General features: G+C 45.2%; 1 protein-coding gene across 3 annotated transcripts in view; it reads right to left on the bottom strand.

Annotated features, from left to right (window-relative positions):
- Positions 1–12,960, bottom strand: part of pex5la (peroxisomal biogenesis factor 5-like a) — a 99,774-nt gene extending 86,814 nt beyond the window's left edge. For all 3 annotated transcript variants that reach the window (XM_064330141.1, XM_064330140.1, XM_064330139.1), the window contains exon 1: positions 12,360–12,960. In XM_064330141.1, coding sequence (XP_064186211.1) covers positions 12,360–12,389 — 30 coding nt within the window. In that variant the 5' untranslated portion in view covers positions 12,390–12,960. The remainder of the gene's footprint in view (positions 1–12,359) is intronic.
- Between the last annotated feature and the right edge of the window lie 2,396 nt (positions 12,961–15,356).

Here is a 15,356-nt window from a genome sequence, read left to right on the forward strand (position 1 = left end):
GCTAAATGCCTGTAATGTAATGTGATGTAGTGCGCAAACGCAAATTCTGTGCTGCGAGTGCGTTCCGCTCCCATGTTTTGGATTCTGTCCGGCGCAGAAATGGAATTCAGTCCTTATGTAAGCAGGGCCACTGCACACCCACCGGTGTTTGTGCTGCGAATCACTTTCCTGTAAGCTGGACTGCCTTCAAGGTCCTCCTGCATCTCCTCACTGTAGACAACTGGCTTTCCGCAAAAGGTCTGAGCTCCCCCTGTAGTCCTGTACGGCAACGAGGCTATATATATATATATATTACATTACATTACAGGCATTTAGCAGACGCTCTTATCCAGAGCGACTTACACAACTTTTACATAGCATTTTTACATTGTATCCATTTATACAGCTGGATATATATACTGAAGCAATTTTGGTGAAATACCTTGCTCAAGGGTACAACGGCAGTGTCCTTACCCGGGAATCGAACCTGCAACCTTTCGGTTACAAGCCCATGTTACAAGCCGAATACATGTATGTATTTATTTATATATGTACATATATAAATAAATACATACAAATACACATATATAATGACCCCATTCACTTCTGAATGTTATCCTGGCTAAAATTGAGTGTATCATCGAGGATAGTTTTAGTTCCCCCCCGCCCACACGAAAGGAAAATGGTTGTGGTAATATTTCATTCCCGTGCTATCGGCCGTTTTGCGTACACAGGGTGGAAGCATCGCGTTCGTGGTTGTTAAGCCGGCCTTGCGTTCCGTTGTTTTCTCGGATTAAGCCATACGGTGACACGCCACGACAGGTCCATACAAAAAGCAAAAAAAAGTCTCCCGCTCGCGACGCCAGCTGTTCATTTATGCATGATACCCTTCCGAATAATTTATAAACTCGCGTCACCGGTCGTCACAGCTGTAAGTTTTCATAAAGGGGATCTGAGAAAACACGGCCATCCGATCCTCGGGATGATTCCATTGGCCTTCGGGTTATCCAATTCGTTTCCTTTTTAAAAAAAAAAACCCAAAGAACTCAAGCCATTTATGCTCAATGAGGTGCGTTCCTATTGTCACAACAGACACTGATAGAGTCGTGTCATGGCAAATTGAGACCAGTGGATGAAGGAAGCAATTAAATCATTAGTCGGGTTACAATTTATATCGAAACAATGAACCCCTAACCCCCTTTGGCGGGACCCAGAGGTGGCAGCCATTGATTGGCCGCGCCTCTCAAAACGTGGCCGAACTGACCGCCCCGTCAGGTGACTTGTAAACGGACTGCATTTATATAGCGCTTTTATCCAAAGCGCTTTACAATTGATGCCTCTCATTCGCCAGAGCAGTTAGGGGTTAGGTGTCTTGTAAATTGATGTACCGTTTCAAGCCGAGATCGGGTGCATTACGGGCCAGCACCATACACTTGCTGAGGAGGACAGTTAAAACCTCTTCATTACTTTGGGGCCTTTCCCAAAAAGCACATCGGGATCTTTGGGTTACTGTACAAACTTCTTCACTGGCCTTAATTTGTAAAGTTTAGCTTTATCCACTTTCTTTTTGTAGCCATATTTTATTCCACGCCAGTGGTTCTTCGCTGTGGTTCATTAGGACTGTTCTGTGTAACTTCACTGCGATAGGTAGGTGGCCTGTCCAGGGTGTATTCCTAACTCCTGCCCAATGCATGCTGGGATAGGCTCCAGCACCCCCCATGACCCTGCACAGGATAAGCGGGTATAGATAATGGATGGACCCTGTCCAGGATAAACAGGTATAGATAATGGATGGACCCTGCCCAGGATAAGCAGGTATGGATAATGGATGGACCCTGTCCAGGATAAGTGGGTAAAGATAATGGATGGATGGATGGATGGTTGGATGTATAACTCAGGGTAGTTCAATAGGGTAGTTGACGAATTGTCAGATGAGTCTGTACTTCCTGCACTTCCTGTCTTAGGACTGTTCTTTCCTCCTCCAGGGAGTTACTGCACTTTCATCCCCTGCTCTTTGCCCTTGTGTCTGAGCTGTAAGTCACTCTGGATGAGCAGGAAATGGGAGCCAACTAAAGTGTTTGGCAGCTGCAGTCATTTGGAAAATAAACTCCAGTTATACAATTCACCTGCCCAGCTAAATTGAGACCCTGAGTCTGTGTGTGCTTGTGTGTGTGTGTGTTTGTGAGTGTGTGCCTGTGTGTGTGTGTGCGTGTGTGTGTGCGTGTGTGTGCTGCCTGTGTGTGTGCTTGTGTGTGTGTGCGTGTGCCTGTGTGTGCTTGTGTGTGTGCCTGTGTGTGTGTGCGTGCCTGTGTGTGTCTGTGTGTGTGTGTTACGCAGTAGTTACGCAGCACAATAACTCAGGGGATAACTGTATTTTTGAAGACTCATAAAATGTATTATCTTGCATTTTCAGTAGAGATCATAAACAGTACAGTATTGATGATATGCTGTCACGATATTTAATGTACATGAGCACATTAATTAGCACGGCACTACGCCCATTCAGTGAAGCTTATCAGACTTGTTGGTCAAACCCTTCCATTTAGCTGCTAATCACAGAAACATATGGTGGGTGGAAATGGGAACAAATCTATCAGCCCAGATCCGGGGGGAAAAAAAATAAAAAAATCAAAAAATCATGGCAATGTGAAGCGTGATGGATGGCTTCACGTTGTGAATGGTAGTGAATGAAGGGTCATTTCGCAAAGGAATGATCGCTTCCATAAAAATCTTATCGCGGTCTCCATTTTTGTCAGAAACGCCCATTCCCCTGAAACCCGGGCACTCCCTGCCTGCTGTGAAGCTGTCAGCGAGTTGCTAGCATGTCTGAGGGGGTGAAAGGCATTATGGGCCCTTTTGTTCTGTGACATCACAGGGCCCCTGTCTGACAGTTAATGCGGGGCTGGGGATGAACTCCTGTTCACCTCTTCGACAACTCACTTTCTCAGCCTGAGGTTTTCAGGCAAAACAATGATTTTTTTTTTTGTTCTTTTTAAAAAAATGTTTTTTTTTTTTAAAGCATATGAGAATCATTAACATCAACCCCAGATTCCCTGCCTCCCAAAAGGCTGCAATCTGATTGGTTCTCACAAGCTTTAGCCATTGTTATGTCAGAGGTGATAGATTGGGTCTGCTTGATTCGCCAGCTCCAATTGGAGCCCCACCTACAGTACACGACTATGACTCAGGTCGTCCGAAGCCGTAACTGACTTGGTTTATTGGAAAAGCACACTTTCAGAAGTCGGGCGGCCTTATGTCATAATCTGATTGTGCTGATTGGATAAATAAATTGTGCACCAGGGGCCTCAGCCTGGTCGGGCTCATAGTGCCGTAGTGTCATGAGCCTGACAAATGATGCTAGTAAACTGTTGGCCTAAATAGGGTATTTACACACACAGCGATGGTAGGGTGCGTATTTATGCACGTGGTGGTATACACATGGCGATTGTAGGGTGTGTCTTTACATGCATGGCAATGGTAGGGTGTATATTTACACACGGCGATATTCACATGGCGATTGTAGGGTGTATATTTACACACATAGCGATATTCACATGGCAATGGTAGGGTGTATATTTACACACATAGCGATATTCACATGGCAATGGTAGGGTGTATATTTACACACATAGCGATATTCACATGGCAATGGTAGGGTGTATATTTACACACATAGCGATATTCACATGGCGATTGTAGGGTGTATATTTACACACATGCTGATACCTTGAAAGTACACCTGAAAGTAAGAAGGCTCCCAGCAGCACACCCGAGGGCATGTTTTAAAAGATCCAGGGCGTGAGGAGGGAGGATCCCCAGGGACACGTCCCCGCAAGGCGATCACGTCGTCTGAAATTAGCGGAACGCGCAGCCTGGAGGGTCTTCGGCCTACGCGGTTTACCCACAATGCCTTGGAAAATACTCTCTAAATCACCCCAACCCCCGCTAACTCTACTCTAACTCGGGTTAGAGCCGGGTAGCGCGTTTAGCCACCCCCGGGTTAGATCCAAAACCGCCGTGAAGACTGGAACAGCGCCGGTTTCTGCCGCGAGACGAATCTCGTTTAGGCCGGCGACACGCCTCGGCTGTCGACCGGCAGCAAATAAGAGAGTTGCAACGTGGACCCAGCGCAGGAATTCCATCAACCGACCGCGTCCCTCTGAAAAGGGTCGGCTAGCTTGAATGGGCAAGGTGCTTTGTACAATCGCAGAGCCCTTTCTTTCTTTCTTTCTCCCCGGGTTGCCTCTCTTCGGGCTAAATTACTTTTCCGGGTCAGTAAATCACAATTCACTTACCGTAAATGACATTGGACCGTATCTTCTTTTTTCTTTTCTTTTCTTTTTTTTTTTTTTTGCTGGGAAAATTTGCGCTTTTTGATTTAAAAAGAACATTACAAAAATGTTCCTTAACTTTCCCAACTTACTCTACAGTTTGCTTGTTTTTTAAAAAAAAAATCAGCAAAATAAATCACAGCAAAATACACATAAAGCCCTTTCTTGTGATAAATACCCTGTATCCAACTGTAACAGAGGTTGCTTGCTAAATTTACAGGACAGGATTCAAATGTAATTCAGGCAGAAAATACGTTTGGTTCAATCTGCTTATCAAACTAGGTGACTTCATACAAGTGTCATGGTCAGTCTTCCACGGACGATGTACCTATCCCAGGAACCATCATGTTGCTAACTGTATATATACCACGGACACTTTTAACATGTGAACTACGTATATTTAACATTTCTCTACGTATATTGAATGGATAAAAACGGAATAGATAGAAACGGAACAAGACTTATAGAGAACGCATTGCCAGGAAGCCAGCGTGTTATGAAAACAAATATGCAAAATACAAGGGGTTTCTCCACCTCAGCAGTCTATTGAAAAATGATACCACACAGTGGAACGCGGTACAAATCAATACTACAGTTGCCTCCGGTGACAGGAACGCTATTAGGTATCGCCTAAGACTTGCACATTTCACACGGGAGCCATTCCAAAAAATGACGGGAGTCAATCGGGAGACCAGATCTCTCGAGCCCGTTAGTCAACTGAAACCTACAGCAAGGTCAGAGAGGTACCGCGTGATACAACCATGACACGTTAGCAAAGTCCCTACCGATTATCCATCCATTCATTATCTATAGCTGCTTATCCTGGGCTGGGTCCATCCATTATCTATAGCTGCTTATCCTGGGCTGGGTCCATCCATTATCTATAGCTGCTTATCCTGGGCTGGGTCCATCCATACCTGCTTATCCTGGGCAGGGTCCATCCATTATCTGTACCCGCGTATCCTGGGCAGGGTCCATCCATTATCTATACACGTTCATCCTGGGCAGGGTCCATCTGTTATCTATACCCGCGTATCCTGGGTTGGGTCCATCCGTTATCTATACCCGCTTATCCTCGGCAGGGTCCATCCATTATCTATAGCCGCTTATCCTGGGCATGGTCCATCCATTATCTATACCCGCTTTCCTGGGAAGGGTCGCGGTGGGTGCTGGAGCCTATCCCAGCGTGCATGGGACAAGAGGCAGGCATACACTCTGGACTGGCCGCCAATCTATTGCAAGGCGCACACACCATTCACTCACCATTTACTCACACTCTCATATCTATGGGCAAATTAGAGTCTCCAATTAGCCTAACCTGCATGTCTTTGGACTGTGGGAGGAAACCAGAGTACCCGGAGGAAACCCACACGGACACGGGGAGAACATGCAAACTCCACACAGAAAGGCCCAGGCCAGGATTTGAACCCAGGACCTTCTGTGAAGTGACCCCCGTGCCACCCCTACTGAGTATGTCTCCCCTAAATAATGTAGCTCGCGGTCAGATTCCCATTCTGAGTTTTGTACGCCATCTTTCTTCTGGATCTTCAGTGCAGTCGTTGTCGTCAAACCTCACGTTTATCTTGTACGCAAAAATAATTACAATCTCCAAACTTTGTTTGTTACGTTGTAAATTTGTTTCATCATTGTGGTCATACAGCAAACCTTGTGTCTCCAACAAAATGTAATTTTTAGGAACAGCAAAAAGAAGAAAGAAAGGGAGTTCATGTAGTACACTACACCGCAGCCACTGTCCTCAGTATAGGACTAGCCCCAGTAGCTGAAGACCGTGTCTCGAGCATTCTCCGTGCAAGTTCCAGTTGAACCGTAGGAGATGGGCAGTGCCACAAGGCGCCACAATGGGGGGCGCCACAAGGCCAGCGCCCCCCATCGCAGTGAACGCGACCGGGGATCGTTTCGGTGTCGGGAGCGGGACCTCCCCCCGCGGTCGCCATGGGAACGAGAGAGCGGCCGACGCCCCCCTCGAGACGCCGTCACGTTTTAACGTCCCTTTCCCGAGGAATGGAGGCGGCGGTTCGCGTATCTGGGGGCGGAACTGATCTCTCTGGGGAGTAGGTTGGCTACAGGGTTTATTTCTGGTGCAATTTATAGCACTTGACGAGTAAGGTGCTAGTGAGGACTACTGTATGACTCGCCAACTGATTGTGTACCCGCGTGTCAAAAAGCAAATTCACTGGGGCTGAAATTTAATTCGAGTTAGCAGCACAATATTGAAGAATGGGTGGAGCAACACTGTCCATCACTGATTTGAACCAATCAAAATGTTTTTGCAGTCCACAGCAAAGCTACAATGTAGGGTTAAAAATGATTGAGTCGCTGATATGGTATATGTAAATTTTTTGGTCCATGAAACATTCTCCTATCATCATTGGTGTTGGGTAGTAATACAACCAACAATATTGAATTAGACAATATGGTACCAACCTCGCACATGTTCATATCCCTCATAATGCGTCACCATGCTATACTTGGCTATTCGCAAGGCATTCACACGCCATCAGACCATCGAGCGCCACGTTTTGAACGCTGACCACCGTCTGTCGTGGTTCAGTCGCGACCTCTGCGGGTAATCTTTCTACAGAGGTCAGCGCGGACCCGGAGAGCATCTGTGCAATGGCGGAACGGGACACCCGCTAACAGCTGCGTTCGCGTACGAAACGCGCGAGCGCGCCGCGGCTCGGCCTACGATAACGGTCAACAAAAAAACAAGGGCTCCAAAGCTACAACCGCGAGCGCACTGAGCGCGCTCGGTTTTGAAGGCACCCTCCTGTTATATTTGCCGGTTGCTCTTTGACAGGCTGATTTGCCAGATCCCTTCAAAGAGGCGGCGGAGGGGCGGGGGGGGGGGGGGGGGGGGATGACAGTTTTTAATCACTTATGTTTTAGCTGAATGGAAACAGACACGCAGACACACTGAATAAACAATCATTCGATGCACTGCACCTCAGTGCCAATAACTTTAACTAAATCCATCCCCGGATAGGCTTTTATGGAGTCAGAGCAATAAAATATAAAATATAAAGTGGAAAAACATGACTGTGAATAGGAAATGTGTTGAAACATTACGGGAGATGAAATGATTACTCAATAAAAACTTGACGGGAAACGCTGATGAACTCAGTCTTGCGGCTGAAATATTATCACTTCCCATGCATGACGTCGGTCTTCGCCATCTTTTGGCTTTTCGAAGACAAAGAGAAAAAAAAGCGTGCTCGACCCTTTAATGGGGGTTTAAGATCACAAACGCGTGATCCGATTGGTTCTTGACTGAACATTCTAACGCGCTGATGTAACAATCACTCCTGGCAACTGAAACCAGGGGAGTTCTAGAACACTGACTTGGAGCCTTCGCAGGATTAATTGGACAGGGCTTTCATTGAAAGGGAAAGCCCACCTCTCCCACAGCCTTTCGTTGTGAAATGTGAGGCACGTAATGGCCGCCACCTCCGAAGTGAGAGACGAGTGGTTGCTCCACAGCGGCGGGAGTATTTTTTTACGGGCGTGTAAAAAGAAAGCGAGCAGAGGGGGCAGGGATGCTCCCTCCCTCTCGCCCTGCGTAATTAGCAGGAACGCGCAGGATCACAGGGGCCCGGTGTTTTCCAGCGGAACTTTCTGGAGCGCCGCGTCCGATCTGACCCCACCCCTCGCTGACGACTGACGACTGACGACACGCGGACGAAAAAAACAAAAACAACAACATCCTCTAAAGCGGGTCCCGGTTGGGTTGAGAGGAACCTCCCGGCCCGCTTTCGCCAGGCGCTGAAAATGGGGGTTATTTATGGAACGGGTCCCGCGTGTCATTTGTTTTAGCTCTCTGAAGGATGTTTTTATGTTTTGCTCGTAATTGCTGTGGGTAGGGAGCGGAAATAAAATGGAGGGGGGAGGGGGGAGAGGAAATCAAAGCCTCTCATCTTGTCACGTTACACACAGACATGGTGCTAATTCACCTGCAGGCTCAGAAGACATGGTGCAATTACCAATAGCTGGGGTCACGGTCAAACTGAAACAGACCAAGGCACGGTTTCGGCCATTTCTTTTAGAAATATAAACAGCATGGATAGGATGTGTTTCAAAGCATTGAAGTACAAAAAAAATGCATTTATTTTCACAGTCCAGGCCTAAGCAAACGATTGTTTAATCGCCACCAGATGAGGATCTGCTTTCCCTCACACGTATATCCCTTTGAACAGTAATGACCAACACTGGAAATGGAAATTTGCATTACCTTGCATTTGCGTCTCATCATTCGGCAGAAGCTCTCTTCCAGAGTTACATTCTCTCCCAGAGCTACATTCTCTTCCAGAGCTAGATTCTCTCCCAGAGCTACATTCTCTCCCAGATCTACATTCTCTTCCAGAACTACATTCTCTCCCAGAGCTACATTCTCTCCCAGAGCTACATTCTCTTCCAGAAACTACATTCTCTTCCAGAGCGACCCTCTTTTCCAGAGCTAGCGTCTCTTATATAACTACACTGTCGTCTAGAGCAATGATCTCTTCCAGAGCAACCGATAGCAACTTACCTCCACAAAACAAACCTTGCATTTTTAGCACATGCTTTTTTCTTTGCAAATATGGGTAGAACACATGCACATTTAACAGTCTCCAGCTTCTTCACATTCCAAATTGAATTTTTTAACAGCATATTAAGATCTATTTATGTATTGCCTTGCATGTATTAAATGCAGAATCCTTTTTTCTTGATATTTGTGAAAGGGGGAGGGGGAGGGCAGCCAGGGATTTGGGTTGGTCACGTGATGTTCGACTCCAAAATACATAAAAGGTCCAGCGCTAACAAGGGGAATGGGGACTAACAACACTCAGGCGGCTTTTTTATGGTTAAAAAAAAAAAACGAACTAATCAGTACAGGCTTTCAAAGAGGAGGATGTAGCAGCACTGTCCAGATAAGGGCGTCTGTTATGTGTTCTGCTACAGTAGACTGCAATAGTGGAGAGGGGGAAAAAAACAATGAAAGGCAAGATACAGCATCCCCGACAATGACTGGCTTTTTCCAACAAGCACGAGCTGCCGAACTGACAGAGAGCGGGAAGAGAGGCGCGGCCGTCATGTCTTAACAGGAAGCACGGGGCAAAAAATTTCCCGTTATGAACAGGGTCCAGAGGAAAGACTTGGGGGAAAAAAGGCAGACGAACCCTTATTTTAATAACAACCGCAGCAGCCTGTATCACATTCCCCACCGGAGCCCTTAACAAGACTCACAGAAGCTTTTTCAGATAGTCAGCTGAATAGAACGCTGCGCCCAGTTCATTAAAAAAACTTTTGGCTGTTAGCAGAAATGCCGTTACTTAACAGGAAATGCTATACCCAGAAAATTGCACGCGCGCAAGCACATATACACACACACGCACACACACATTAGTGACATGCACAGAGGAGTTCGTTTCTTTTCTGTGAAGGTGAACATTATCAACATCTCAGAGGTAAACAGAAGACAAGCACGGATTTGCCAAAATCACTGAGGACACGGTAACGGAAGGTCATTACTGACATGTAGTTTTAGAATTCCCCCTTTAACTTATGATGGATATTAAATACAAGGCTGCTTAATTGCCACATAAATTTAAAGTATCTGGAAATGTACTTGTAATTAAAAAAAATAACTTGGTTACTGAAGTAAAAATAATAAATAAAATACAAAAAATAATAGGGGCCTAATGGGTGCTCTGGTAACTGGTGTTAAAGTGTTTTTGATATCGATAATAATAATATCTAGTCTATATCGATAACTTGATATCAATTAAATATGGATGTGAAATTAACCTTATTACTCCCCGTTTCAGTAAGCGCTCAAGTCTTAATTAATGTTCAGATTCCCAAACGATGCACGATGAAGGGTGTAATATATGTAATATATTAGCATAGTCTAACCACTTCGAGTGCCGTTTAGCCTACCAGAATATGTACAGGGGTTTTACAAAAGGGAGAGAGAGAGAGCTACGCGTGATTCATACAGTATGACTGCTATTGTGTTGCCCAGCTGGTCGTAACGTTTGCGTAACCCAGACAACGTCAGCCACCAACTTCTGAAGAATTCTCAATACTGTCGTCTGCGGTGATGTCATAAATTATTGACATTTTTTCGTAACGCTGGTTGCTGCAGCGGATCAGCCGTTGAACATGGCCAAGTTTCAGAGTAGCCTTACAGCCATTTCAAAAGTTTGCCGTGAAGATACAGCCAGTAGAAAATAAAAACGCCACCGTTAACTCGTTGTGGAGTGACAGTCCCAAGTAGAGCGATACCCAAAACCTACTTCATTTTGACCACAATAAAGTTGCTTCAAACAACAAAATGTCAACGCCTTACGAAATGTATTGTTGGGATTATTGGCGTTGGATAGATAAAACAAATTTACGTGGCGCCACATTACATTTGAGGTATTTAGCAGACGCTCTCATCCACAGCTTGCGTTCTTTTACCTGCAATCCATTTAAACAACTGGGTACTTCCTGAGCTCTTCCAGTTTAAGTGGCCTACCTTGGCTCAGCGGTACAACGGCAGTGCCGCAACTAGGAATCTAACATACAAGCGTGGAGTTCCAAGCCCAATTCCCTCAGTTTGGCTAGAGCGCCACCCTCATTGTATACGGTATCTGACGAACTGATTTTAGCCTAGTACCTTCTGTGGTCTATGCAATTACTGTTACTTTCTAACTCTGCACGATGAGTTTATGATACATAATTTGTGATAGTGAAATGCTATAATTTCCTCAGTTCTGATTGTATTTTCCGGACACAATAGGCCCAAATTGTTCCAGCTATATACTTTTTTCACTCATTGTTTGAAATAAACCTTGGGGGAAAAAAATAAATAATCCGAAATGGGAAGAACTACAAGTTCGACCTCGATGTTTCGCTGTTACGATTAGCTACACCACATCTTGTCATACACTTGAGTAAATTATAGCTCTATTATATTTATCTGCTCAAGCCATATTTGAAAAATGTGTTGGTAGGGACCTAACTGTATTTCAGGTAATGCTTTAAAATGAACGTGCAATAGGCTACAAGGGAAATGCATCAATCATCTTTTACCCGCCTGTTGCCTGTCCGCATGACTGCTCCTCCTCTATACCTGAACCACACCATTTAGCATTCACTTTTAAGCAGAGAAGGAAAAAAATAATTTCCCCATTGACTCTACTGGCCGGTAGTATGTCTTGTTTTAATCTGTTAATATGAACGGAGCTGTGAGCCGTTGCAGGCGCGAATATTCATCATTTTGTCTGAACATAACTATGAATCAAAATCCAATGTGTTCCAAATGACAGCGCGCGGCGTTTTCCAGGCGGAAAAGGAGGTGGTCAAGGTTAAACTGCACGCGCCAGTGTTTACATGTGGCGATAGTCTGACGTCGTAGCGGCACCACAGACCAAACCTTCTAGTTGGTTATGAATCGCTCAGACGCTGAATTGCCAACAGTTCCGCGATTTAGACACAGTTAATAAACAAACTGTTTTCTGACCGACTCCTAGAATTAACCACTCTTGAAGTCAATTTCCGCCCGACTCGTGTGATAATTTCGACATGCACAACGTGGTCACGAAAACATTTGAATTCGTTTGGAACCACAAGTAGGAAGTAAAACATTTTTCCCACCGCCAATAGCCTCCCATGTTGTGATCTCTGACGAAACGATCGTTAACAAATTGATTTAGCAGTTTGCATCACACACCATCCCATCCCGTCAGACTGGGATAGCAACACTATAAGGATAACGCTGTACAGAAGATGCGCATTAAAACGGAACTAAAACGTAACAACGCTGAAGGTGTGACTTCAGTTCACAGTTACCGGCTGAAACAATAGACAAGAATAGTTTTACCTCAAAATGCAATTACCTTGACGCCGTTCGTTTGAAAATGTCCTTGATTTGAAATGTATACACTGCCTTAAATCACAGCATTATAATTTATTTTAACATGTCCACGATAGTCTTAGTAAAACTCCCCCGTAAACACATCTAGCACAAATACAGGAAGTGCAAAGAACACCGGAAAAAAATCTTACCTGCAAATGGCCCTGGTACATATTGAGCATAAAGTCAGATCGCTGCTTCCCCAACGGCTGATGTCAGTTAGTTGAGCACTTGCAGTACACGGACCCTGTAGGTGTTCATATGTGCCAAGTGCTGTTTCTGAATTCTAAGTGAAACGATGCTGCTAGTTGTGTAAGAATTCACTGGGCGATGAGAATAGGTGAAGAAATTAGCCGGTATACGTTCTGCGATAGGGAGCTGTTCTTGCGTCAAGTGCTGAATGCAAGAGTTCTCCGCCGCGTTTTATAGGCGGCGTTTTCACTGAGGGAGACCGCCCGTGAGCGCCAGGCGTGCGAAGCTAGGTGCTGGTCCACGCTTCAACGCTAGGCGCTCCCGAAAATCTTCGTGTTAGGCTACTGCTTCAAGGGATGCTCCGCGTTTAAGCCAGGAAATAACTTAATCTCGCCTTTGATGGATCGAACCGTTCGGATCAGGTCGCGTGTTTCCGTGGGCACGCGCCCTTTCTTATGTTTCCTTTTAAATTGTGGGCGCGCTTCCAGGATTCTTCCTCTTTTCTAAATAAAAAAAAATCTCTCTCGCGCTCCTATCTGCCGTTCGCCTACCCCGCTCGCTCTGTCCCAGCACTCTTGATCTGCGCGACGCCGGAGCCGCCTCCTTCACTCACGTGCTCACCCTCGAAAGGACACAAAACTGAGCACGGTAGAGTTGGTAGGATGTCACTTCAAAACCCCCTATTTCTATTTACAAGTTGTATTATTTATCAATGAATGCCGATTCGAGACGAAATTCATGAGTCATAGTTTGCTCAAATTTCCCTATGGAATGGGGTCAAAGGTTATTTGCATGGTGAAGCTCAAATGGTAATAAATGCATTTCGTTTTCAAAATGTTATATTTCTGGAATTTTATTAGTCCCATAAGGGGCCTGGCCCTGACGTATTTACAGTGTGCGCTTTCCTGCTGTCGTGTGTTTAATCAATAGGTCACATCGTGCTTTGTCTTCATAGATAGCGCAAGAGAGAGCAAAGTGTTCTCTTTCGTGGCGGTTGGTTTATAAACAAATTTGCCGTTTTGCATAAACAAATCAACGTTGCAGGGCAATGTGGTCGGACGCAGGGAATGAGCCTGCAGCTCCACTTATAAGGAGGGTAATGACACAGTATATGACGGAAAGAAGCTAAGAAGGCATTCATTCTAAACACTGTGTCACTGGCTGGCATTCAATCAACATTTGTCCTTAACTTTGACCAACAAATAAAAGCAATAGTAACACAGTTTTGGTAAATTTAGCCATCACTTGCACTGACTCAGCAAAATTAGACTTTGAAGAAAAAGTGTGACGCTTTCATTTACTTGTAAATCAGAGTTCAGGTTGAATGCTTATTGAATTCAGGTTAATGTCTTAGAGAGTTTTCCAGTAGCTGTTCATCATATTTTACATGCATTTCGTGCATTTCAGGTGCATTGTTCTTTTATTTGAAATAATTTAAACATAAGATATGAAAAACACTTTGTCTGTTTGTTCCCCTTTTTGTTCTTTTGATGATAATGGTAATTATTATTATTAATACTATTACTAATAAAATTAATCGCATTAATGAGAGATATTGTGCTATAATGGAAGTGAACTCAGTTCTTAAATCAGATACCTGCAAAGCTTCATTCAATATTTATTTGCAGAGTGAGCGCTCATGCAATAGATTGGCGGTCTGTCCAGGGTGTATTCCTGCCTCTCGCCCAATGCACGCTGGGATAGGCTCCAGCACCCCCCCACAACCCTGCTCAGGATAAGTGGGTATAGATAATGGGCCCTGCTTAGGATTAGTGGCTATAGATAATGGACCATGCTCAGGATAAGTGGGTATAGATAATGGACCTGCTCTACGGAGAGGATAGAGCGAGTGTAGATAATGGACCCTGCTGGGATAGCGGTTAGAATGACCTGTCAGGATAAGCGGGTATAGATAATGGACCCTGCTCAGGATAAGCGAGTATAGATAATGGACCCTGCTCAGGATAAGCGGGTATAGATAATGGACCCTGCTGAGGATAAGCGGGTATAGATAATGGGCCTGCTGATAGTCTTAGTAGGACCATGCTCAGGATAGCGGGTATAGATAATGGACCTGCTCAGGATAAGCGAGTATAGATAATGGGCCCTGCTCAGGATTAGTGGTATAGATAATGGACCATGCTCAGGATAAGCGGGTATAGAAAATGGACCCTGCTGAGGATAAGCGGGTATAGATAATGGACCATGTTCAGGATAAGCGGTATAGATAATGGCCCTGCTCAGGATAGGGCTATAGATAATGGACCCTGCTGAGGATAAGCGGGTATAGATAATGGACCCTGCTCAGGATAAGCGGGTATAGATAATGGACCCTGCTGAGGATAAGCGGGTATAGATAATGTACCCTGCTCAGGATAAGCGGGTATAGATAATGGACCCTGCTCAGGATAAGCGGGTATAGATAATGGACCCTGCTCAGGATAAGCGGGTATAGATAATGGACCATGCTCAGAATAAGTGGGTATAGATAATGGATGGATGGATGGATGGATGGGGCTTGTGCAGTACTCACACGCCAAGGCTCTGGGAACAATGCTCCCGCGTAAACAACACCACTGAAAGTATGGCCTTATTGTGCACCCATGTCCAGTGTTCCTGTCCGAAATTCAGAAGGCGGCCTAAACGGCCTTCAGATTTATTTTTCCAGTCCCCACAGCCTGCTGTTTAGGGCACTGTTACACTCACACACACACACACAAAGTTTAAATACAGCTCTTAAAATTGATACTCGAGAGCCGGATTTCACTCAGACCTGTTCTCATTGGTGGGGAACTACAGGGAGCCCAGTGGCCATTCGCTTTTCCCTCTTTTTTTTGTGCGCTTTTTCCTGCACCTGCCACGAGGTATGAACCTTAATTACTCTGTCCTCAGATGCCCCGTCCCTGCTATTATGGGCTGGGAACATGCTCGTTTCACACAGCCAGGCTTAAGTACAG

Source organism: Anguilla rostrata, chromosome 4 (assembly GCF_018555375.3).
Source record: "Anguilla rostrata isolate EN2019 chromosome 4, ASM1855537v3, whole genome shotgun sequence".
Taxonomy (NCBI): Eukaryota; Metazoa; Chordata; class Actinopteri; order Anguilliformes; family Anguillidae; genus Anguilla; species Anguilla rostrata.